Consider the following 25,337-nt stretch of genomic DNA (forward strand, 5'->3'; position numbering starts at 1 on the left):
AAACTACAAAGGAAGAAATGCCAGGCACGTTGATATAGATTAGAGATGCAGGAAATTTATCATTTGTTTTTATAACTGTTTTACTGTCATGGTGCTATTCTAGCAGTTTTAGGAAGAGCTGACTGCTTTACACCATGGAGTATTCATAAATGATGATTAATTAATCTGTTTTGGTGGCCTACTCCGAGCAAACAAACCTCAGAGTTAATTTAATTCTCTGCTCTTGGTTTCAGAAGAAAAAAAATAAAAATAAAAAAATGCAACATTTTTAGTTCACTAGAGGATATAATATTCTCAAATCAGCCACTTTCCAATTAATTTTGAATGGTGAATACAGCAAGGAAATTTTGTTCCTGTCCATTTACTCCTATTAAGGACTCATTTTCAATAATCAGAGTATTCTGACTCAGCTCATTTTTACCTTAAAGGCTTGCTCCTGACACTTTAATAAATTATTGTATGGTGTGTGCTTGAAGGTAACAGATTCTTTTTCTCTTTACCCAATAACCCTCTTGTTGACACACAGTCATTTTTTACTGTTTCTGCCATCACCTGGACCTGCTGGGAAGTAATTCTGATGAAGTACTGAAAGGTGTGGTGTGGAGTATCAGCTTCCATAAAGATGGAAAATGTCATGTAGGAAAGAAAGAAGGTGTGTTCTTAAAATATTTTCATCCTGCTCTGCATTTCAAGCTAATTAGTTTCTAAATATGCTGCTGAAGTCTTGAGTTTCTATGGGATAATGTTCTCCTATAGCAGCTCTTTGCAGCTGGGGTAGCCATGAGGGATGAAGGGGAAAAAGAAGCATAGAATCATTAAGGCTGGAAAAGACCTTTAAGGTCATTGAGTCCATCCACAACCTAACTACCATGACTGCTAAACCAGATCCTGAAGTACTACATCTACATGTTCCTTGAACCACCTCCAGGGATGGTGACTCCACCACCTCCCTGGGCAGCCTGTTCCAACACCTCAGCAATCTTTCACAAAAGAAATTTTTCCTAATATCCACTCTAAACCTCCCCTGGCTCAACTTAAGCCCATGAATTATACAAAGGGGAAAGTCAGAATGATTTACAAAGGGGAAAAAAGGAGGATTCAAAAGGCCAGGCAAGGCTGGAATGGATTTAATCATACACATGGAGCTGGGGGATAAAGATGGCTTCACCTTTTGTTTGATAACACGATAGAAGTATTATACAGTGCTTGCAGGACTTGCGGTGCACCTTCTGCAGGGTGCTGTCTTTCCAAACAAATGTGTGTAGGTTGCATTGAACCTGGGCACGTGCTGTGGCAGGAAGACAGCTGAAGGGTTTATGATGCTGAATGTGCATGGGATGTCGAATCAAGAATTGTTTGGGTTGAAAAAGACCTCTAAGATCATCAAGTCCAACGATCAACCTAACGCTTTAAACTGTGTAAGAGCTTTTCTGAATAAACAAGAGATGCTATCCTCTTCCTCAGGCAAAAGTAAATGAAAGAGTGGTCAGGCATTGGAACAGGTTGGCCAGGGAGGTGGTGGAGGCACTGTCTCTGGAGGTGTTCAAGAAACATGTAGACACAACACTTTGGGATGTGGTTTCATGGCCATGATGGTGTTAGGCTGATGGTTGGATTTGATAACCTTAAAGGTCTTTTCCAACAGAAACAATTCTATGATCCATGACTATGTCCTGCAGTTATATTGCTAGGTCAGGCAGCCCTGGCTGGGATGGCAATGGAATGACAACCTCATGGTCCTCATTCCAACAATGAGTGTCTGGCCCCTCTCTTGTGCTTCACTGTAGCATTCACTTCATGCAGTAAAATGGTGCTTTACAGAGAGGTGGGAAATGCTCCATCCTTGGAAGCATTCAAAGTCACATTGTTTGGGTCTCTGAGTAACCTGATCCAGTTGAAGATGTCCCTGGCTGCAGGGAGGTTACGCTAGATCACCTTTAAAGGTTCCTCCCAACCCAAAACATTCTATGCCTCTCTGATTCTCTGGGCAGGTTAATGGTCCCCTGTTCAAAGAAGCATAAAGCCCAACTCTTTCATTTGGTCTGTTTGTGACCGTTAAGACTATTTCTGACATACTGAGTTAATCACAAAACTTCCTTTTAATTTGGTAACACAGACATCCTTCTTGTCATGTTGGAAGAGGGACATGACTGTCCCTGTAGGCAGTAGCCTGCTAATTATGGCTCAGCAAGTATTGCTGTTTTGTGGTAGGGAGGGTGCTTGCATTCTTCTTCCTGTCCCCTGGAAGGTGCTGAGATGCCCTATTCACAGGACTCTTAGCAGGAGTGCATTGTGAATCACTCTTGGATTGCAGCATGTTTCCTACAATGCCAAGACTATTTCGTATCCTTCCTACAGCTATGCTCAGAGAAATGAAGCAAAGAAAAAGGAAAATATTATTAGCACTCCAGATGTTTCACAATAACATTCCCAGTTCTCTTGTGGAAGGTATAAATTAACCTCTCTCAGCATTTGCTTGCAATATTCCAAAGCAATAATGTTTGATTCTCATCTGGTTTTGTGAGGGATGAGAGCAGGAAACAAGAACAAAATGTTCTGAGTATGGCAGGTGTGGGACATGCAGGATCTACATCTATCAGACTGGAAATCAACAGTAACCCTTTAGGTACAGGGAGAGCTTAAACCTAAACACATTGAAGTGGCTTTCAAAAGGAAGTGTCCCACTGCACTTGGAAGGAGTTTGCCTCTCTCTGCAGTGTGTGATTACACCTTGTTCAAAGAAAGCATAATAAAGGCCCTTATTATGGGCTGTCTGCAGCTTCTCCTGAGTTCATAGTTACCTTTCAATCACAAGTCCGATTTCACCCTTGACAACCAAATTCCTGCAGAAGAAGCTAATCTTCTGGAGATTCATATGCCATATTTTCATCTCAGGTTAAAGCTTCTCAGGGATGTTTGATTGAAGCAGGAAGGGTAGTTTTAAAGAAGTGTTGAACTTTTCCCTTTTTCTGCTACTTTTCCTTTTTTCTTTTTCACTTTAAAAATGGCTCAATCTGTTGGTTGCAAATAGGCTTCATTTTGTTGGCTTTGTGGACAAAAAGAGTTTTGTGCAGGGCATGCATGCATCTCTAGATACTATGTGGTGATACAGATATAAATCCAGAGTGAAAAGGTTTATGCGTACATATAAATAAAATGCAGGAATGACTTGTGAGAGCAGCTCATGAATTAAGACACTGGGTATAAATCATGATCTAGTCATGATATAGCATGATCTGATCCTTGATAGAGATCTTTGACTTAATCCCCTCTAGGGATATCTGACCTTCATTCACTGTGTTCAGCTAGGAGAAGATGGGAATGTCTCGACATTGTGAAGTCTCATAGTAGGTTTTATTTTCTGCAAGCTTTTTCACTGTTTAAGTGTGGCCAAGGATTGGGTCATACTTGGCAGGAAACTTTGCCCTTGCATACACAGCAAGGTCTACAGCTACTTTGATTTCAATGTTAGCTTTATGCTGCCTTTCAGAAAGGCCTGCAGACCTGAAGGAGAGCAGCAAACAGGAAAGGTACTGCAGGGAAATTCATGGCAGGATTAAGTTTTATCCATTAGCCATTGAAAGTGAACAGGTAATGAGAAAAACATATGGGCAAGTAAATCAAATTAACTGACTACAAGCTGAGGCTCGCTGGTTCTTCTCAAAGCTTGATGCACTTAGCTTTACTCTTGGTGTTTGATCGAGGTGCCTTTTGTGCTGTCACTTGCTGGCTTAATAAAAAGCTTTCTGGTTTAAAGATATTTATTTCTTTATTTATTGAGGAGGAATGTCTCTTGCTCTTGTTTGTAGGGGCATTAATATTTAGAGCTGTATTTATTAGCTTATCTTGGCTGTTAAAGGTTTATGACTGTTCTTTATTGTTGGTGAAGCAGAGGTGTAAGGGAGATGAACTAGAAAACAGATACTGGAAGACCGTGTGGGTGCTGAAGATGTGATGTATGGGAGAATTTGTGAAGGCATGCTTTAAATATGTCAGGGCATTCCTCAGGAGGCTGAATGAAGGGCAATGGTCAGAGAACATGGACTGAACCCACTTAGCTTGGAGCCTGACATTTGGATGTGAAAGTCCTTTAAATTTTGCACTCCAACAGAGTTCCCTTACTGCTCTTATGAGAAATTTGTTTGCTTTTTCGTTTGGGGTTTTTTGGGTGTTTTTTTTTTTTTTTTGGCAGTTAAAATATTTCTGTTTGGGAACAGTATGTCATGACTGTTTAATTATAAATTTTCATGGATTACATTTTGAAGCAAAGCAAGGGATTTGCTCTGCTCATCCTATTTCCTCACTCCACCTCATGCTCCATGTTCATGGTGCAGATGATGTGAGCATGAGTGAGTGTGACTCAGGAAACATGTTACTGTGACTGGCACATCCCAAAGCTCTCTTTCAAAAGAGTGAAGAGACCTTAATGCAGGTTGATTTTAACACCAGTTAACTTGTCTTTCTCTACTGAGCACGTTGAAGATGGAAGTGCATGTAAAGCTGGTTAACATTTGATGGGAAAGTATTGAAAGAAAAAAACAAAGGGTGAAGAAGAGGAATAAGTAAATTAGCTGGAAAAGAGGAATCTCTTCACTGGAGAACAAAGAGGAAGAGGGATTTTACAAACATATTCTGGAAGTGGCAATTAAACTAAGTAAATAATAAGTAAGATAAAAATAAAATGCTGAAGGTCACTGAAATGTTGGACTCCTCCAAATGCCATATTTTTTGGTAGTTATGTAACCCAGTGAAAAAAACAGTAAAAAGAAAAAAAAAGTTGAAGTCATCTTAAAGCAGTGCAAAAAGGTTGTAAAAATCATCAATGTTTAAGAAGAGAGAAAAGGAAATGATGTTATTTGAAATGATTTACAAAGTAAATAAATGTAAAAGTCTTAAGCTGACTTATTTTTCCTGGAGCAGTGGAATGTTGCACACCTGCAGAAAACCTAAATATTTTTTTTCACAAGGAATGAGGTTGCTACAACACTGCTCAGAGCAGTTTCTGTCATGGTTACATAGCTGGGTAGTGCTGTATTCAGATTAAGGACATGGTTAGTTGTCTTCCCTGGTGCTCTTTAATTCCTGTTTTTGAAGACCTAGCTTGAGCAGCAATGTGCGTTCTTGAGTAATAAGCATCGAATCGCAGAATGGCTTAGGTTGGAACAGACCTCAGAGATCACCTACTCCAACCCCCCTGCCATGGGTAGGGACATCTCTCAGCTAGACTTGGTTGCCCAAGGCCTCATCCAATCTAGCCTTAAACACCTCCAGGGAGGGGGCATCCACAACCGCTCTGGGCAGCCTATTCCAGAGTCTCACCACCTTCATATCGAAGAACCTCTTCCTAAGATCCAGTCTGGATTAAAACCATTCCCCCATATCCTGTCTCTAGACACCCTCATGAAAAGTCCCCCCCCCCAGCCTTCCTGTAGGCTCTCTTCAGGTATTGGAAGGCAGCTCTAAGGTCTCCTCTCCTCTCCAGGCTGAACACCCCCAGCTCCCTCAGCCTATCCTCACAGCAGAGGTGCTCCAGCCCTTGGATCATCTTTGTGGCCCTCATCTGAACTCACTCCAACAGCCCAGGACCTGATTTGCCTTCTGGGCTGCCTGAACGCACTGCTGGCTCGTGGAGAGCTTCTCACTGTGACCTTTCTTGTTTTGAGATCTAACTGCCATTAACACAGACATACCTGATCTGCTAACACAGCGGGATGAATCTTAGTCTTAGTCTTGAAAAAGGCTTTATTTTGCTATCAAAATCAAATTAGGCAAAAAATCAGTTTTGTAACACTTTTTTTTTTTTTTTTAATAGTGTAGATGTCTTTATTTCTTCCTTCCCTTATTTCTACTCATTGTGGTGGTTTTGCTGCTTTCTTTTCACCACTGTCACACAAGTGCTGATGTTATGACTTTTAGGAGTTCTGTCCTAAGTAAGCTTTAGAGAACCACTTCTTTGTTGATGTTTGTCAGGCCACAATGTAAATAACACTGATGATAACAACAGAACACTGGCTGAACATCTAGCTTTGATCTGCCAAGGGCAAAAAGAATATTTCACTTGAATGTTTCAATGCTTTCCTTGTATTGAATAGCAAAGGAAAAAAAACAAGAGCACAGTGATCTCTAAGTTTGTTCTAAACTGTACTTTTTACTTGTAAATACATCTGAAGTTCCTTGATATGAACGAAATGAACAAAACCCTTCAAAGAGAAGCAGAGTGATACTTTTTGAAAGACCTGGACTGTTAGTTCAAACCCAGTCTGTTCACTGAGGCTTTTCCCACTAACTTGATTGAGCTTTGCTTTGAAGTGTTTATGCAAAAAATAAGCACCCCAAACTCTAGACTTGAGCAGCCTCCTGCATGAGCTGGAGCTTGGAGAAGTCTGGCTGGATTCTTGTAACCCTCATTAAAGCTCAAAGGAAAGCTGGTTTGATTTCTGTCTGTCTTGGTGGAATTTATCCCTCCTCTGCATGCTACTAAATTGTCCCTGCCAGACATGACTCATCTTTAGGATTCATAAATGAGAAAGTGGAAATATCTTTCTGAGCCACAGAGTATTCAGTAGAAGCCATTTAAAAATCAAATTCACTGGAAGATCCCCTTGGCAATCTCTGCAGACTCTTAAGCCCAGCACAGGGTCACTTGGGCACTTTAATTTAACCGCCTATGTGGTGTACCCTTGTGGAATTGCAAACGTTTTTGGTAGACAAGCTTAATATTTATTTCTAATGTGTTTTCCAAAATTGCTAACTCCAGCCTGAGGAATGGAGAGGTTTTGGGTAAATCACTTGCTTGTCAAGGCTCAGGAGAAAGGTGGGGGGGAAGATAATTTACCAATAGTCTTCTTTGGTGGCATGGTTTAGAGTTAAGAAGGACTAGCAGATATTCAGCTCTCTTGTCTTTATCAAGGTTTGGTTGCAGATTCCTTACCCCATGTGAAAACTTCATTGTTTCCCACCTGCTTCCTTCTGAGGCCACTTTGTGATAGTCTAATACATGAAGGATAAGGAGCAGGCTGCCCAGGGAGGTTGTGGAGTCTTCTCCGCTGGAGACATTCAAAACCTGCCTGTGTGACCTGCTCTAAGTGGTCCTGCCCTAGAAGGGGGATTGGACTGGATGATTTTTTGAGGTCCTTTCCAACTCCTAGTATTTTGTGATTCTCTGAATCACAAAAGACAAAGATCAATAGCTCTGCTTGCTATTAACATTGAGTTGCATCTGACCCTAAGTTAGCTGTAGAGAAATTCTTCCCATCTGATACATTATTCTTATTCAGTACATTTGCTTCCCACATTTAATTGTTCTTGAAATGTGCTTCAGTAATCAAACTAATTGGGGAAAAAGAAACCCCAATGTTTAATCAAAAATTGATTATTTAAGTTCCTACTTGAACTTGTTTGGGGGGTGGGATAGAAGATTATAAATGGATGTCAGAACAGCCTGAGGATTAGGGTGAACTTCTCTGTGCTGTAGATGAAGGGGCTCCATGAAATGAAATATTCCTTTTTTAATTTGGTTTATTATGATTTTTATTATTGTTTGTTGCCTCTGTGAGTTTCAAGTGACACCTCACCTCTCAGGACAAATAATTACCTGCATAAGGAGATTCCTGACCCAATGCTGGACTCTGGAACATGGTATTTGATGGCAATAACACACAGAATCTGCACGTAACTTCAGTTGTCATGGTAGCCTGGCAGCACTAAGAGAATGCCATGCTATGTCCTCCTTCCTCAAGTAGAAATAGGTCTGTCCCATCTTCACCCTCCAGCAGAGCACACTGGAGGGGTTGCCCTTTCCCTCTTGTAACTCACACTGATGCCACACTTGGGACCAGAGCCTGGTGAGCAGGAGACTTGTGCAGTCATGTGGCAATAGAATTAATAGGAGCTGCTCTATTTCTGAGAATCTCCTCCCAACCAGAAATAAGTCTGGCTGGTTTTTTTAGGGAGTACATGGAAAATATTTTTAAACTATGCCAATAATGCGCAAAAAAAAAAAAAAAAAAGGTTCAGGCTGATGTAAAGCAGGATAACTGTGAGAGTGTGTAAAGCAGCCCATATAGAACGCATTGGGTTGGAAGGGACCCTTGAAGGTCATCTTGTTCAACCCCTCTGCAGTGAGCAGGGACATCTCTGGCTAGATCAGGTTGCTCAGGACCCATCAAGTTTGACCTTGAACATCTCCAGGGATGGGCTCTGAACAACCTGATCTAGTGAAGGATGTCTTTGCTGACCACAGTGGGATTGGACTAGGTGACCTTTGGAGGTCCCTTCCAACCCAAACCAGTCCATGATTCTATGATCTCTGGGCAACCTGTTCCAATATTTCACCATCTTCGTTATAAAGAACTTCTTCCTTATGTCCAATCTAACTCTACCCTGCTCTAGTTTAAAAACCTTTGTCTCATATGCTAGAGGGGAAAGTGTGTTCTGGTTAGGAGTCTGTTTTCTGGATGTGGTTTCTATCCATGCACTGCATTAAGTACCTCATTCAATGTAACTCAACAACATGGTTTTGAAAAGGTCTTCATATTCCAGACTGTTCTTTTCTATAACTCAAAATACTAAGGAAGCTTATTAATGATTAAAGTATGTGAAAAGCTTCTGGGATATAAGATTGGAAGTCTCTTGTTGCTATTCAGTAAGAACTGCTGCCAGGTTGCAGAACACTTCACATTCAAAGCATACTTTTTTATTCAAGTGAATTTGTGACTGGCCAGTGGAATGGGCACTTGGATCCTTTCTGAAGATACCATGAATTTTAGATACCACTCTGTAAACCTTTTCAAAATAACCACCAAAACACTCCACCTTCTGTTACACTGCTTAAAAGAAAGGTCTTCTCATGTGTTCCTTTGTGCTGTCAAATTTGGTATGTAGTTCAATAAGGACAAGTTGAGGAGTTCTGCATCTGGGGAGGAATAACAGCAGGCACCAGAACAAACTAGAGGTCATCCTGCTGGAAAGCAGCTCCATGGAGAAAGACCTTGGAGTCCTAGTGGACAGGAAGTATTCCATGGGACAGCACCCAAAAGGGCCACCCTGGGGTGCATTAAGAAAATAGTGTCCAGAGGTCTAGGGAGATTCTCTTCCCCCTCTCCTGTGCCCTGCTGAGACCACACCTGGAATACTGTGTCCAGGTTTGGGCTACCCAGTTTGAGAGAGACAGGGATCGGATGGAGAGAGTCCATCTGAGAGCTATGAGCATGACTGGGGGGCTTGAACATCTCTGCGAGGGAGAAAGACTGAGAGACCTGAGGCTGCTTAGCCTGGAGAAGAGAGCTGATCAGCATCTATAAATATCTGAGAGGTGGGTGTCAAGATGAAGGTGCCAGGCTTTTTTTTCAGTGTTACCTAGTGATAGGACAAGGGGAAAAAGGGGTACAAGCTAAAATACAGGAGGTTCCACATCAGCACAATGAGACACTTCTTTATGGTAAGGACAACAGAGCACTGGAACAGGCTGCCCAGAGAGGCTGTGGAGTCTCTTTCTCTGGAGACTTTCAAAGCCCCTCTTCCAACCCCTAACATTCTATGATTCTGTGAATATAGCTGATTTTATTTCCTACTCACACTGGTTTCCTTCTGAGACAAGGCTTGGTTTTTGCTTTTACTGTTGTCAGTCAGTGCATATTTCACAGTGTGTACCAACCTGCCTTGAATGATGGTGGGAGCTTGTAGTATATCTTACTTCAGCTCACACATGATTAAATTATATTTTTTTCCTGTCTGCATAAGCACTTACATTGGAACAGATTTTTACTGAACTGAGAGCTGGGCAAGTGCATGTCAGTATTTCACTTCTGTTGCTTAGCTCAGTAAAATAGCAATTTTGATGAGGTAAAGATAGAAATTCATAAAAGATGGAGGAGGAAATCAAACATTAATAGTATAGAAAATCTGTTCTTTTCAAATACCATCCAAAACCATGTATTGAACTCTCAGGATATTGGAATATAGCTTGGCCAAAACAATGGCTTTGTGTACTGAAGAACACCAAAGAAAAATCTTCCTCCCTCTTTTTTTTTTTTTTTTTTTTTTTTACTTTGAAAAATGATCTTCTAACTCTCTTACGAACATCCCAAGTGCATGATTCAGTCTGGGACATTTTGCCTGCTGTTGCATATTGCTTTCCTTGGACAAGTCCTGTCTCTGTTGCATTGCTCCTGAAGCCTAAAAGGCAGGCAGTAGAATTGTCTCTGAAGTCTTTTGTGCCACACTCAGCAGGGCATCAAGAGCACGTTTCTGTGCTGCAGGACCTGTGTTGTTCCCCCTTCCCCCCACGATTCTCCAGGGACATAATTGACAAAGACGTTCCAGCACCCAGGAGACTGGTCCTGCATGGGAGCTTCCTGGAGAGCCCAGGTTAATGGATTATGGAGAGTGTAAGAAATGGTGGCATAGGCCTGTCTGATTTCATTCAGAGTTCAAGAAGAAGTAATTGCAGAGCTATCTTTCCCCATAGCCTCAGCCTGTCCTTGGAAAGAACACTTGGATATCCTAAAGTTTTTTTTCTAGCATTAATGATCTATGGTGCAATCATTTTAAAGATCCAAAGGCTGAAATTTCTAAGTAGCAGCTGTGAGCTTGTGCCTTCTTGTTTATTTGTCGTCATTAAGAAAGCAAAACCTGGAAGTCAGGGTGGCCTGAGCATGTTCCCAGGCTTGGACATGGTGATGGACTGAGGAATTGGGGCTGTTATTAGCATCTCTCATGGGGTAAGAACATACTCTGCTACAGACTGCTGCACTGCCTAAGCCTAAGGGAATCTTCAGATTGCAGTGGAAGATGCACAAGTAATGACCAAAGCATTCTGAAGGTAAAGATGAATTCTAGCAGCATCCCAAGAAAGTGATGAGCCAAGTTACACCTAAGGAAACTATGGGAAGAAAAGCCACCCTGATAGAACTGTGGGTCATGGAGAGACAGGATAAAGGACAGGGATATTTTTTTATTCTCAAATTAGGTGTCACATGTATGGTCCAGAAAAATTCTTAATAGCAAGGTCCCATTTCTCTAAGTCCTCTGCATCTTTGACTCAGTTCCTCAGCCAAATTTTTTCACTTAATTATATCATACCAAAATCTATATTTGGGACTCTAAGTAAAAGTGACCTGGATTTGAGAGTTAGTGCCACCTGAAGTCTTCTTAACTGTGCAGAGAAGTCAGTGAGCACTGCAATTTAAAACCACTAAAAATGAGGCCAGCTGGCAAGACACAAGACATTTATCTTGTGAGTAGTGTGGCTTCTTTGGGTGGAACAAAAAGAAGGGAAAGCAATAGAGAAAAAGTAATTGATGTGAATTTTTTTTGGTTGTTTTTTTTCTTGTCCCTTCTTCCTCCACCTCTAGGTTGCTGTCCTATATGGTACCAGACTCTTATTCATAGTTAAAACTTCAAAATACAGCATTTGCAGCCAGGTTGCTTTCCTTCTTGATCTTTGGGAAGCTTCATCACACTTATACCAGCCAACTATATCATGTTGTATGTGTGCATGCATTAACACAGCAGAGTTCAGCTTGCTTTATTAGATGAGAGACAAAACTGTGTGATAGTTGTGCAAACTACCCTTGAAATCTGTGGCACTTTTGCTGCAACCCTGTGTAGTTGCACATGCAGTTGTTGATATGTGCTCACACACTTAGATGCAGTTTGTGATTCATGTAGAGAGGAAAAGACGTGCAGCACTGATCAAAGCCAATGTGTTATTGAAGAGGTTCTGTACTGCTGGGGGTACCTTTTTAGCTCCAAAAAAAACCTCTTTTTAAGAGCCAGTGGTGGGGGAATGATATCAAAGTCTGAGCCCTGGGGTTTCCATCAAGCTTTCTCAGGAGTGCCTGAGGAGCCAAGCTTATGGAAAAAAGGAGAAGTGGAATAAGATCACAGTTTTCCCTACCCTCACTGGTTTCTTTTTGTCTCAGACAAGTCAGTGCACTCTTCTCTCATGGGGACCTGGCTTCAAGTTGGGAAACATTACAGCTGAACTTAATGCATTTCCTAGTAACTCGTTGCATCCAGTTGTAGTTAAAAATGAACAAGAGACATTGTGTTCCTTTCCTTTTCAGCTGCTTGTTACTTCTCAGCAAGTGGTCTAGATTATTTTTTTTTCCCCAAATGTGATCCCAAATGTGAACAGCAGAGCTCCTGCTCTTCCCTCCCTTCTTCCTCCCTGTTAGTGCATCCCCAAAACAGGAAAAGAAGGTACCTACGGGATTCAGGAGAATGGTGAGAAAGAGTTCACCTCCTCGGATGCTTTTGTCCAGCTCCTGAGGACCCCCAGGATATTCCTTGTAAAAAATGGTGTGAGTGAAAAGGCCACAGGTCTGTCGAGGGAGCACCTGAGAACAAAACAACAGCACTGTTGTGATATTAACTTCTTTCTGCAAACTTACCCTGATGCAACTACCTGCATCCCTCCAGCACCTCCAAGAAACCAAAGTGCAACCTCTCTGTTTCTCTGACCTAGTGTGTTTATTTGTGGGCTTCTTTGTGTTTTCTGGACTCTTTTGGTAAGCAGGCCTGGTCCTGCAGATGTGGAGTCTGCCAGATGCCAGCTCTGAAAAGCTGTGACACGTGCTGAGCTTTCATGTAGCCATTGATTTATTCAGCTCTTACACTCAGAATAAATAAATGTTTGCTTCCTGGTATTTGGAAGAAAATAAAAAGCTAAACCTTTCTTCCTTTAGCAAAGTTAGTTTATTAGCAGATAAATAGTGCTTCTTGGCCATCTCTGCTATCTCAGGCAATTAATCTTACTGAGCTGAATTTGCGTTCAAGGCTGCAGACCACAACGGATCTGTTGCTTTGTATTTCCCTCAGTCCTGCAAACCTTCCTGAGCCCCTCACTCCTGTTGCTGAATTATGTACAGGACTGGTGGGATGCTCCCATGACACCAGCCTGAAGTAAGCTCTTCTGTCCTGTCATCAATCAAGAGGCTGCCTGGCAGAATGGAGGGAAGGGAAACCAAACTCCTCCTGGAGAATGAGATGGTTTGGTCTCCTTACTAGCTAGTCACTATCTAAAGGCTCTGGTAAAGTAAAGCCAACAGCTCTTAGGGTTTATGGGTGTTGCCTGATCCATGCAGATACATAATTCACCTAGGGAATGCTTTTTTTTTTTTCCCCTTTCCCCTCAGGCAGTTCTTTCACTTCTCTACTCAGTTAAAACAGCAACTAAATGCTATATTCAGCAGAGCATTTTAATACATGTATAAATGCATTGCTGAATTTGAGTCTGCTCCAACAGTAATTGGACTCCAGGCAGGAACTTCTTGGGCTTGATGAAGACATTCCTTTGTATTGTTTAGGGGATCACAATTGTGACTTTATATGCCTAGGCAATAGGCAAGTCAGCTGGGACTTTAAAGCATGCCCTGAAATATTTCTAACTCCATTTAATGCATATTCAGTTTGTTTCACCCATCTGTGGGCTTATAGCTGGCTGCTGAGGCAGGCTAAATAATTACAGACATTTTCCTTCTGCAGCTGAAGTGTGTCTGTGAGGAACCTTCTCTCTCTTCATACAAATGCATGGCCTAAAGAAGAGGCTGAGAGGAGACTTCATTGCTCTCTAATTACCTGAAAGAAGGTTGTAGTGAGGTGGGAGTTGGTCTTTCCCCCCCAAATAACTAGTGATAGAGTGAGAGGAAATGGACTCAAATTGTACCAGGAGAGGTTTAGGTTGGAGATTAGGGAAAATTTCTTTGCTGCAGGAGTGGGCAGGTATCAGAACAGGCTGCCCAGGGAGGTGGTGGATTCACCATCCCTGGAGATGTTAAAAAATGAGTAGACATGGCACTCTGGGACATGGCTTAGTGGCCATGGTGGTGTTGGGTTGACTGTTGGACTCGGTAATCTTAGAGGTCTTTTCCAACTGAAACAGTCCTATGATTCTATGTCCTGTCCTTAGCTCTGGGAGTTTCAAAAGCAAAGCTGGGAAGGAAACCTCAGCCTCAGAAGTGTTACACTTGCTGGAGGAAGTTCCTCATACCTGGTCACCTTCCCAGGTGGTGGATTTCCAATCCTTTCATGAATAAAGACAAACCAAGGCTTGTAACGTAGGTCTTAGGCAGTTTGAATTTCAAAGCATGCATTTATAACTCAGCTGAGAGTTGGTGGAACTACATTTAGTTTCTGAGGACCACATTTGTGAAATCATTTGTGTGACTTATATTTTTAAAAATCTTTTTCCTTTTCTTTAAAGCTAGCTGCATAACAAATGCCCTGTTTTGGCATCCTCACAAACCCTCGATCACAGAGAATTTTAACGACTGCTATGTGAAAGCTGAAGAGTTTTGGTAAAAATAGCAGACTCAGAGAGTGCCTCAGGGTACTATTGCTATGAAGCATGGAAATGCAGTGTACCATGATGCCATTGTGGATGAAGCCCCGTCTGTACCGTGCAGGCTTCAGGTGTGGGTATTCTTCTGTGCTGGTCACTCGGATGTGCCAGACCTTCTTCCAGGCCTCGTAGAGCTGGATGTGAACTGGGTAGACCCCGGAGTGGTGCGGGGCCACCGCGTAGCCCATGCCGGTCGGTATCCCGTGCTCCTGCAACACAGCAGGAATATGTTTAGGAGCAGAAGAACATCTAATCACTCAAAGCTTATTTGTGCTGCAGACAGCAGCGTTGGAGGAGCTGTTGTCCTTGGACAGGCTTGTGTCTATTTGTATGTAGCACAAGCCAAAAATGGAGGCAGGCGGGAGATGAGGGGAACTGGAATTAGAGTTTGATAACTGCAGAGTGATAAATAATCCTCTTGGATTATGCTGAGTTGCTGTTACATGGGATAGATTTGCCTGCCTGTTCATTGCATATTGTGGGTACTCTAATATGCATCCTACCTGTCTGCTGCTTCTCAAAGGCAAGCCACTAAGCTGATGCTGCTTATTTACTAAGCTATCGGACAGCATTGGAGCAGTAAACAGATTGGAAAACAAATTGTTGCAGTGACATATGTGGGATTTCTTATTTCTGGAACAAGAACAAGATTCCTTCCTTATTTAAAAACAAACAAACCAACCCAAAAAAACATAAATAAGTATCCCCCACAGCTTCTGAATCTGCTTATATTTTCCATGGTATTAAGGTAGTAGAAAAAAATGTAAAAAGCTGGACTTGGAAGGATATATTTTTCATTTCCTAAATATTTATTCCGGTCCATTTCTGTGAGGAAATGTGTGCATTTTCCTGACCATAATCTACAGGTTATCTTGAAAATACCTTCTGATTGCACAATGAGGTAGTTAATGTGCTGGCAGAAAGACTTAAGGAAGAAGCAATAACTGTGAGCATGCTGAGCATGTTCCCTTCACTCCTGCCACTCTCCTGCCTTTGTTCTGCTCTTCATCCCTCCTGCTTCTGTCTTGGCATGGGCTGTCTGAAAAGCCCATCTGATGAGGAGGCCTGCTAACCACATCTATATCCTGGGGTATCTTTAAAAGAGAGCAGATGATTTGAAGTGTAAACTCTACATATGAAAATGAGGTAATTAGCTTCATTGGTCTGAGTGACTGTTCAGAAACAAATCCAGCATTCATCATCAGCTACTCTTCTGCTGAAGCTCATTTCCAGCAGGTCCAATAAAAGCTCTGTTTAACTTTGCCAGGGCATCTCCAGGTTGCAGGGTGACTCTTCACTGGATCCCTTCCCCTGCTCCAGGTGCTTACTGAATGCATTTTACTACAGGCAGGATGAGCTGTTCTCTGATCATATGAAATTGATGTTCAGAGGGAAAAGGCTAAAATTGAGATGATGATTCCTTTAGGGGTTTTTGGTCCATCCTCTTGCCCACACCATCCAAGAACTGTTGATTACTTTAATTCCAGGGCCAGAAGATTCCACAGGGCTTCAAGTACTTAGAAAATAACTGAGTTTGGTTTATTGACAAAAAGCAAGTTAAATCTGTGGAGAATACTTGTTCATACATCGTGTAATGGAGCCACTTAAAGTCATCCATTCCTTATTAGTCAAGGTCTTGGATCACTGGCTGATCTTGCATAAAAGAAACCCAAAGTCACTATTTCTTATTTTACTGAGAGCAAAATGTAATTGCTGCTTATTAGTGGTGTTGTCTACCTAAAGGCACGAGACAGTTCAGGAGTGGAACCAAGGAATAAATCTATAAAGAGTGGTATTAAATCTCTTTTCTCTATTTTTTGCCATGAGGATATATAACGGAAAAAAGCTGTATCTATTTTTTTCTGATAAATCTGACCATTTATTGCTGTGATGCTCACTGTCAAATACAGTGTTAACTTCAATATACATAATTATACCTAAATATACTTCATTTATTGATCAAGTGTTAACTTCAATATACTTAACTGATTGGAGGGCTGGAGCACCTCTCCTATGAGGACAGGCTGAGGGAGCTGGGGTTGTTCATCCTGGAGAACAGAAGGCTCTGGGGAGACCTAAGAGCAGTCTTCCAATACCTGAAAGGGGGCTACAAGAAGGCTGCAGAGGGACTGTTGCCAAAGGTCTGTAGGAATAGGATGAAGGCAATAGTTTGAAACTGAAGAGGAGATTGGATGCTAGGAACAAGCTCTTTAGTATGAGCATGGAGGAACACTGCAACAGGTTGCCCAGAGTGGTATTTAAGGCCATATCCTTGGAGGTACTCAAGATGAGGCTTGACAAGGCTCTGAGCAATCTGCTCTAGTGGAGGGTGTCCCTGATGACTTCAGGGGGTTGGAGTAGATCACTTTTGGAGGCTCCTTTTAACCCAAACCATTCTATGATGTTATGCCCTATTAAATGAAATACTCTATTAAATCTAGAAACATATATTAAGGGTATAGAGACATACAAACATAAGACAAATGTGTCCTGAGATAGTGACCCCTGCTCTGAATGATCTGTCCAAGAGAGGTATCTGGATGAATACATGTAAAATCCTGTTTTTCTACTTACTATTTGCTGCTGCTATTGCCATAGCAACAGAATGGTGAACTGGTAATCTGCCACTCACAAATGAAACAAAGCAGCTCTTACTAAATTCTCAATATAAAAAGCTAATTAGCCACTGAATCAAACCTGCAGACTCTGAGGCTCATCACAGAAATCATCCCAGTCACTCTGATACCCAATGTGACTTAAAGAAGAAACAACTAATGAATATCAGATTTTCTTTGGTCAGTTCCATCTTCAGTTTACTTGGGTAAATTAAACATTGTCTGTCCTCTTTTAGTGATTTCTTTTGCTCTGTTTTATTTTCTCCTCTCATGTTATCAAATTTGGTTTGGGATATAATCTGTTGAAGGAGGAGTATAAATTTGAATCAAAGTTGCTGGAGTATACACTTGAGTCTAAGATGTATCCTTTGGGAGATGCCTGTAGTGAGTGTATTTTCATATGAATTCTAAGGAACAGATTCCCACATGATTTTATTGGGTTATTTTTCATTTTTACATTCAAGACTTTCAATGAGTTGTTTTGTTTTTTATCAAAATTAGTGCAAAAATTTTGTGTTAGTCTAGTTTGGAAAACTCCTGACCCTTTTTGGCACTGAAAATGGCACTGTTATTTTTTTTTTTTTGTTCTGTGGACTTAAGATGGCAGCCCAGAGCCATTAGTTTTGTAACCAAATTTGTATTACTTTTTTTTTACTTTTGCATGGAGACAATTTCAATTCTAATTTCAAGGACAGTGTAAGCTAAAGCTGCAGCAGTGGAGGAGTTCAATACTAAAGGAGATAAACAGTGAAATAGGAGGTTGGTGATTAAAACAGATGCATTTTGGGCAGAAAATTCCTGCAGCTCTTGCTGCTTCCCATGTTTTGGTTTGCACCAAGGAGCCATCTGAGAGCACACAACTTGTTTTAAGGGTTAGACCGGAGTAGAGGCTGATGTCTAGGAGCACACCTCCTATCCTCCAGGCACCAGTGAGTTCATGGTATGTGGATGTGGGATGTGTTTGGTTTGGCTGAGCTGGAGTTAATTCTCCCCAGAGCACCTTTCTAGTGCTGTGTTTTGCAGTGCTGTAGGTTCAGCAGTAGCCAAAGTACTGGTGTGTTATCAACACCCAGCTACAGCACTGCTAAACACAGCACTACAAAGATGCTCTGGGGAGAATTAACTCCAGCTCAGCCAGCCCAAATACAGTAGTGGATCAGACTGTTATCAGCTCAAAATAACCCTCCCCCTGATGGCCAGCAGACCTGGCCAGGGGCAGCCCTTCCAATCACAGTTACCAGAGAACTGCTGTCTCATGCTCATGCACCCAAACCAGAGTAATGGGAACTAGAAACAAAAAGTCCTGCCAAAGCACTCTGGCTCATCTTTGCATCCTCAAGTTACCTTGCCCAGAGCCTGTGTGTAGGACAGGTACTTGCAGGGGTGATCTGAAAGACTACAGCCATTGCCCAAGGCTGCTTATCTCTCACAATTATCATCTTCATTCAAGTAAGTGAAGATTTGGTTGCAACTCCTCACCTCCTTTGACCTACCTTCCCATTTGTACAGAAGCAAGCTGTGTTTGCTGGGAGTCAGCATGTGCTGTGTGCACTTACTCTGCATTAGCAAAAAACCCTCTGCTAAAGAAAGGGCAGGTAGTGCAGGATGAGCCCTGCTCCCCAGAAGGAGCTACACCCTCAGCAAGCAAGTTTGCAGTTTTGCTGGGAGCAGGTGTTGGAAATACGAATGAAAAACATTGTGTGGAAGATTGATTATTCATATTAGCAGGAGCTTGTCCAACTGAACCTTTCAGGCTTTGATTGCACCAAATATTGCTTGTCCTTGTTAAAATACAGTTAGAAATAAAATGAGACAAACCCTAAAACTATTGAAACCTGAAACTGTTGAAACAAAGCCAGCATTCTGGTTTTTAAAGATCACTGGTGATGTGTATTGGCCATTGTCAGAGAAAGAATGATAAGGCAATCCTCTTCTTTCTTTTATTGAATCTTAGATGTAGAACCTTTTACACCATCAGCTGAACTGCAGGATTCCCTTTGGTGTCAAGACTCTTATGAGATGAAAAAGTAAACGATACAACCTCAGACAGCTTTGCCAAACCTTTTAACTTTGTCCAGCAGTAGGTGATAGAGTGAACGTAGCACTTCTAAAAATGTTACCTTCCAAAGCTAAGAGATTTTTATAAGCTTTGGACATTTTTAGTCCTGGGATATATTTCTAATCTTGCTGCTCATGGATGAGATTTTCTATAAGAGATTATATATTGCTATGTCAATTTAAAATGCTTAACAGTTTTACTTATTTGGTGAATCACAGAATGGCTCAGGTTGGAAGAGATCTCAGATTGTCTACTCCAAACCCCCTGCTATGGGTGAGGACTCCTCTCAATTAGACTTGGTTGTCCAAGGCCTTATCCAATCTGGCCTTAAACATGATCAGAAAAGAGGAATCCACAACCTCCCTGGGCAGCCTATTCCAGAGTCTCACTACCCTTGTACTGAAGAACTTCTTCCTTAGATCTAGTCTAACCCTGCTGTCCCTCAGCTTCAAACCACTCCCCCTTGTCCTGTCCCTAGACACCCTTAGGAGGAGTCCCTCTGCAGCACCCCTTCAGGTGCTGGAAGGCAGATCTCACCTCCCTCCAAAGGCTTTTCCTCTCCAGGCTGACCAACCCCATCTCTCTCAGCCTATCCTCATAGCAGAGGTGCTCCAGCCCTTGGATCATCTTTGTGGCCTCTTCTGGACTTGCTCCAGCAGCTCTGTGTCCTTCTTAGGCTGAGGACACCAGAACTGGGTGCAGTATTTAAGGTAAGTAAATGGGCAGAATCACTTTCTTGCCCTGCTGGCCAGAGTCCTCTTGGTGCAGTCTAGGATGGGGTTTGCCTTCTGGGCTGCATGAGCACATTGCTGACTTAGGGTGATGAATTTTTGCTTCTTTCAGCACTCTCAAAAATGTTGTGTTGTGTTTTATCCTTGATTGTTCTCAAGGTTTACGTGTCTGGGTAATTTTTTTGGAAAAAAATATTTCAGCCTTCAATTACTTTGAATTCAAACCTAGATTTTCCAGGTCTATTTCAAAGCTCTCAACTAGGCAAGATGGTTAACAAATGAGGTGATTGTTACTGAGCTATAGGGCTCTCTGGGTGGGGGTACTTGCTCTCACCAACATTTTTCCATCTCCATGGTGTGCTTCTTTGCCTTGTGGCTGCCCAATGCACCAAGCAGAGAGTACAAGGGGTCTTAATGAAGCAAGTTCTCTTTTGCTGTCAATCAGATCGAGGATTGAAAAGGATTGACAGGGCCAGGGGACAAGCCAGCTTTTCAGATGTCTTACAAGGGAGTCTCCCAGCCACCACTGTGACTCCTGTTCTAGGCATGCCTCCCACTGTCAAGTAGCAGAGATGATGTTGAGATTTAAGATCTTAGATTCCTGAAGATGAGATGAAGAAAGGCAGCCCAGCACAGAGCAAGCTGTCCGTGACTAGGAAGCCTGTAGGCTCTGCATGCCTGTGGTAGCAAATAGAGCTGAGAAAGTAGAGGCAGTCAGGGATGTGCTGTCAAAGCATGCTCCTCGTAGGGATGAAAACATTAACGAAGATGGAGTGCTTCAGAAGGACCTTGAGGTTAGGCAGAATAAATCTCATCCTGTCTGCACAAGGCAGTGTTATCCTATCTATGCAGAGCATTTGCTGAACGCTTTTAGAGAGAATCTCTGGTGGTTCTCTCTCCTTTCCAACATTAATAATGGGACAAATTAGACTTTCTGCATCATGTTTGCCTTTGATATGCGGTCTCTGATCTTCATATTTTTTGGTATTTAATTGGTATATTAAAAGCTCTTGGTTTCGTTGTGGTTGAGCAGCTCAAAATTTTAGGCAGTGGGAAGTGCATCAGTAGCTGGTTTATAAAGAGGAGATTGAAGCTAAGGAGTGTTAGTGGACAGGCTCCAAATTGATTTGTTTGTTCTGTATCTCTGAATCAATGTGTTTGTTTTGTACATGCCTCTTTTTTATATCAGATTCCAGCCTCCTTTTTACAGCTGATGACAATTTTTGCCCGATCTTAACTATGCTCTGGGCACACATGCTTGTAAATGAGCACAGAAGATAATCACTGAGCAAACAAATCGAGGGACAAAATGAAGAGCTACAGGCTTTGGATTAAATATATTCTGTTTGGGTTTTGTTAGATAAGAATGCACAAAAGTGAGGAGGAAGAATATCTTGTGATTAAAGGATGGCAGTGAAAACTTAGTTATTTTATTTTTTTTGGAATATTTACTATCAGAGACTTCAGCTTGAGCAATTTGTTTCTCTCATTGTATTGATTGCATGGCGTGTGAACAAGGGGAATAATACTTCAGATATTATCAGTTTGCAAAATTTAATCCAAGGCTTAATCCATTAATGTCTTTAAAGGATTTTAGGATCCTCTGACAGAAAAAAAAAAAACAAAAAACAAACCACAATATAATTAAGTAGGCTCCAACTGATAATCAAATTAATGTCATTTGCCATTTCCTTATCCAGGCTCTGAAACATGCCATCCACTTTTACATAAATAAGATGACACTGGGGTAGCAAACTCCCAGGTAGTCTGCAAGTTACTTCAGCAGAGTTAAAATCTCTCCCTCTTGCTCCTCTAAGGTTGAAGATAATGTGAGCAATTGAGAGGTGTGGCAGTGAGGGCAGTGGGAATGAGGCTGTGGATGGGCCATTGCTCAGGCCTGTGTGGACAAGGATGTTACCAGGCAGAACTTCCTGTACTGCTTATAACATTTAAGACAGATATGAGAAAGTCTCTTCCACTCATCAGCTAGGTGTGAAACAGAAGGAATAAATATGTCAGGCACAATCTAATAATTTGGAGGCGCTTGTTAAAGGCAGTCTCCTGGTTAACAAGCAATTCCCATGCAAAGGAATCCTTTTAAGACTGTTGATTTTACAAAGCCCCAGATACACAGAGGTGTACCTGCACTGAAATCAAAGCGGTTAGATATCTAATTAGCAATTAGTTGTATGTATACAAAGCTGGTTAGATATCTAACTTCGACATGCATTTTGTGATACAGCTGTTTGAGGCAGGCTGCTGTACACCCCCATTCTAGCAAGCAGCATTCCAAGGCATGGATATATCCATGTAAAACAGGATGAGCTCTTTTTGCTAGGTGCCAGCTGTAACAACTGTATTGCTCACTGTTGTTCAGCAGACTGTGTGTGTGAGCTCCTGCAAACCAAGGTTGTGCATACAGTGCAAATACAAGAGACAATACAAACTGTGCTGATGTGCATCTAGAGCTCTGCTTCAGGTGCACTGCTTTGTGTTTAAGACTGACTTTAAGCTACAATAATCAAGGGAAGGACATTCCCTTCATAAAACTTTTTTTCCCCACAGTGAACAACATCAATCCCAAGCTTGATATTTTTTCATGGAGAAACTGTTGGCTGATGGGATTTGGTGCAGGTTTCTGCACAGTGTGATCTGTGTGTTAGCTTTTTCTGAAATGATAAATCCAGGAGAAGCCAACAAGTCTGGATGAACAGAATTTTTATTGTGGAATTTGGGATCTGAAAGCAACTTTGACTGTAATTGTCAGTCATCATGATGTGCTCTCCCATCTTGAAGACCCCATTTCCTTCCTAGCCATATTTAAAAACTGAAGAAATTTCCACCTTAGGTGACAAATGGATGCGATCGAGGTTCCAAATAATTATGGCAACTTTCCTGGCAGAAACTCACACAGAAGTCTCATCTCTACTTGCAGCTTAAAGTGGGAAATGCAGGATAAAATGGCATCAGCATCAAGCTGTGTCTAACACTAAAGATACCAGAGCACAAATAAACACATATAACATTAAGATAATTTTTTTTTTTTTTTTGGGTAGTGTTCTAGATCTCTAATTTTCAATCTGGATCCACACTGTGAAAGTCAAGGAATAATAAAGAGGGGTTGGCTTCAGTTTTGGAAGGTTTTTTAGAAGTGCTGCTGCAGAACAGGGAGTTCCTTCCCCAGATAAGATATGATGCTGAGAATGAGAAAGCAGAGGAGGGTACAGAGCTACTCTGAAGTCATGGCTGGGACCTCTCTGATGGCTATCAGGAAGGCTGTCATAGCAGGAAGATAAATTCCTCCCACAGAGGATTTCACAGGAAGCCTTTTGGAAATAGCTGTTCTCGTAAGTAAATTGTACAGCTCATACAGATTCAAGGTTAAGAGGTTGGTACAAGCCCTGTCCAAATGTTAGCAGGAAATAAAACTGTAATAACAGCAGCCTTTCACTGACATCAGCTCCTTATTTATAGGCACCCTAAGGAGTCTCTACCCTTCAGTGATGATAGGGATGTGGGCTTTATCCTTCTGTAGCTGGAGTTGCAAACAGATTCCATTACCAGCCCTGTTTCCAGGCTATGCTGTAGATTTTTACTCCTAAAGGTGGTTTGACCTAGAGGACTTCTTGTTTCCTGAAAATATTGGGGGAATTTCCCCATGGATTTAAGGAGGATCAGACCACATATTTTTGAGATACAGATTATTTAAAAAACATTACTCTTGCTTTTAAAATCCCAACTCTATTTGGCTTTCTGAGCCAGGCTACACAAAAAGCATGAGCAGGCCATGCCAGGAATGAGGGCTGACAGTAAAGCAGAGCTACAGAAAGGGAAAGAAGCCATCCAAACCGCCTCTGCACAAACACCCTGCCAAGCAGGAGGTGGGAAGGGGGAAAGTCTGGCAAGAGGAGTAAACAGCTAAGCCATTTTTAATGAATTTTCTTTTAAAGGTTGTTAGGAAAATATTTTTGTAAACAAGAGAATTAATTGCTTCCAACTGCTTGTTCAGGCATCTGCTGAGTTCTCGAATGTGCCTTGGCTCACATGAGGGATGGGAGGAAGGGGCAGCTGCTGGCTTGGCCTTTCTGAGCTATGAAAGGCTGAGACTTGTGGTCTCTGAGCAGCAGCAGAAGCCCCACTATGTCACTCTGCTCTTTGGAGTGGCTCTGCTTGCTTGGCATTTCTTGAAGACCATGCAGTGTCTTTTCCAACGTGAGCACTTATGGATTTCAGGTTTTCTTTGTCATGCTCAATAAGCAAGTAGAATTACCCTTGAAAGGACTCTAAATAGTTCCCACCTGACCTTGGAGTACAAGTACTCTGAGCACTGGGCAATGCTAACTGGATAGCTCTTGTAAGTTAACAACACAAATGAGCAAAAATGAAGCATCATTATCGATAAATATTAGCAACAGGTTAGATATGTAAAAAAAAAAAAAAAGCACAAAGGTACTGTAAAGTGGATTATATGAAAAAAAAGCAAAGCAAAATCCAGCAGTTTCTGCTCTTTACTACATTATCTTCAAGATTCTTCACAAACCATAAGCAACATCGAGAGGTCACTGCATCTTTCTCCGTCCCCTGTTAAGGATGTTTGCACCAGACTTCAGGAAGCTGCTAACCTGTGTATAGACGTCCCTAAGGCTTGAAAACCCAGCTGATACCTGCTGAGATTTCATTGCTTCTGCTCCCTATGGTCTCACAAGTTTGCTTGGGTGAAAGGCTGCTACCTCTCCATAAAGCCTAAGTCAGAGAAAAAGGCCAGGACAAAATTCAGCCCCAGAATGAGTCACAGAAAGGCTTTTTTGGGGGCTGAGTTTTCATTTTTTTTCTGCCTTATTTGCATAGCAATATAAATATAGGAATGTGTAGTATAGATAACCATAAAATCAGCTTGGAAAGCATAGCTGTCATATGGGAAAGGTATCCAAGAGAGCCTTTTGGTAACTTCTACTTACTACTGCGAATTCTTTGTTGAGGATCATCTGCTCCACCAGTGATGACTCATTGTGGAAGAGGTGAGGCTGCATGTGACTCCACATGTGGGGAAACCACCAAAACTCATCTACAGACTTCAACAGCAGGTCATCACCTTCATCTTCCTCTTCAGTTCCTGCAAAAGAAAGAAAGAAAAAAAAAAGACCAATAAAAAATGTCCATAATTGTTGTTTAATCACAGAAGAAGCTGACATAAGCCCCAATTTTCTTGGCCTGAATGCTTCACTGTGCTTCAGATAGGTACTACCATATCATCTTAAAAGAAGCAAGGTGAATTACCGGGGTGGAGCTTTCTATTCCTGGCATGCTGTTAACTGACAGTAACTCGAACAAGAATTAGTTTGTGAGGGCTGATAGTTGTGCTGTGGAATGCTCTGGGGATTGCTGTGAAGGTGGAGGTTGTGTCTGTGTGCTTTGGTCCTGCAGTTGTAGCTGGCTGGAGCTGTGTGTCAGAGCCTTGCCAAACCCCCTCCAGCTCATGGCTGCTGCTTTATTAGCTTCAGTAAGGCGAAATCTGATAATTTTGGGTAAAGTGTGAAACAGACTTGCAGTAGTTGCAAAATACAATTAGGTGGAATACATGAAATTGT

At 41.8% G+C, this 25,337-nt stretch overlaps 1 protein-coding gene across 1 annotated transcript in view; it reads right to left on the reverse strand.

Annotated features, from left to right (window-relative positions):
* Positions 1–25,337, reverse strand: part of LOC128975399 (bifunctional heparan sulfate N-deacetylase/N-sulfotransferase 4) — a 79,655-nt gene that overhangs the window by 20,098 nt on the left and 34,220 nt on the right. The window contains exons 3-5 of the mRNA XM_054392263.1: positions 24,708–24,862; positions 14,368–14,553; positions 12,213–12,341 (exon numbers count right to left, since the gene is read on the reverse strand). Of these exons, the coding sequence (XP_054248238.1) occupies positions 12,213–12,341; positions 14,368–14,553; positions 24,708–24,862 (470 nt within the window). The remainder of the gene's footprint in view (positions 1–12,212; positions 12,342–14,367; positions 14,554–24,707; positions 24,863–25,337) is intronic.

Source organism: Indicator indicator, chromosome 25 (assembly GCF_027791375.1).
Source record: "Indicator indicator isolate 239-I01 chromosome 25, UM_Iind_1.1, whole genome shotgun sequence".
In the NCBI taxonomy this organism is placed as follows: Eukaryota; Metazoa; Chordata; class Aves; order Piciformes; family Indicatoridae; genus Indicator; species Indicator indicator.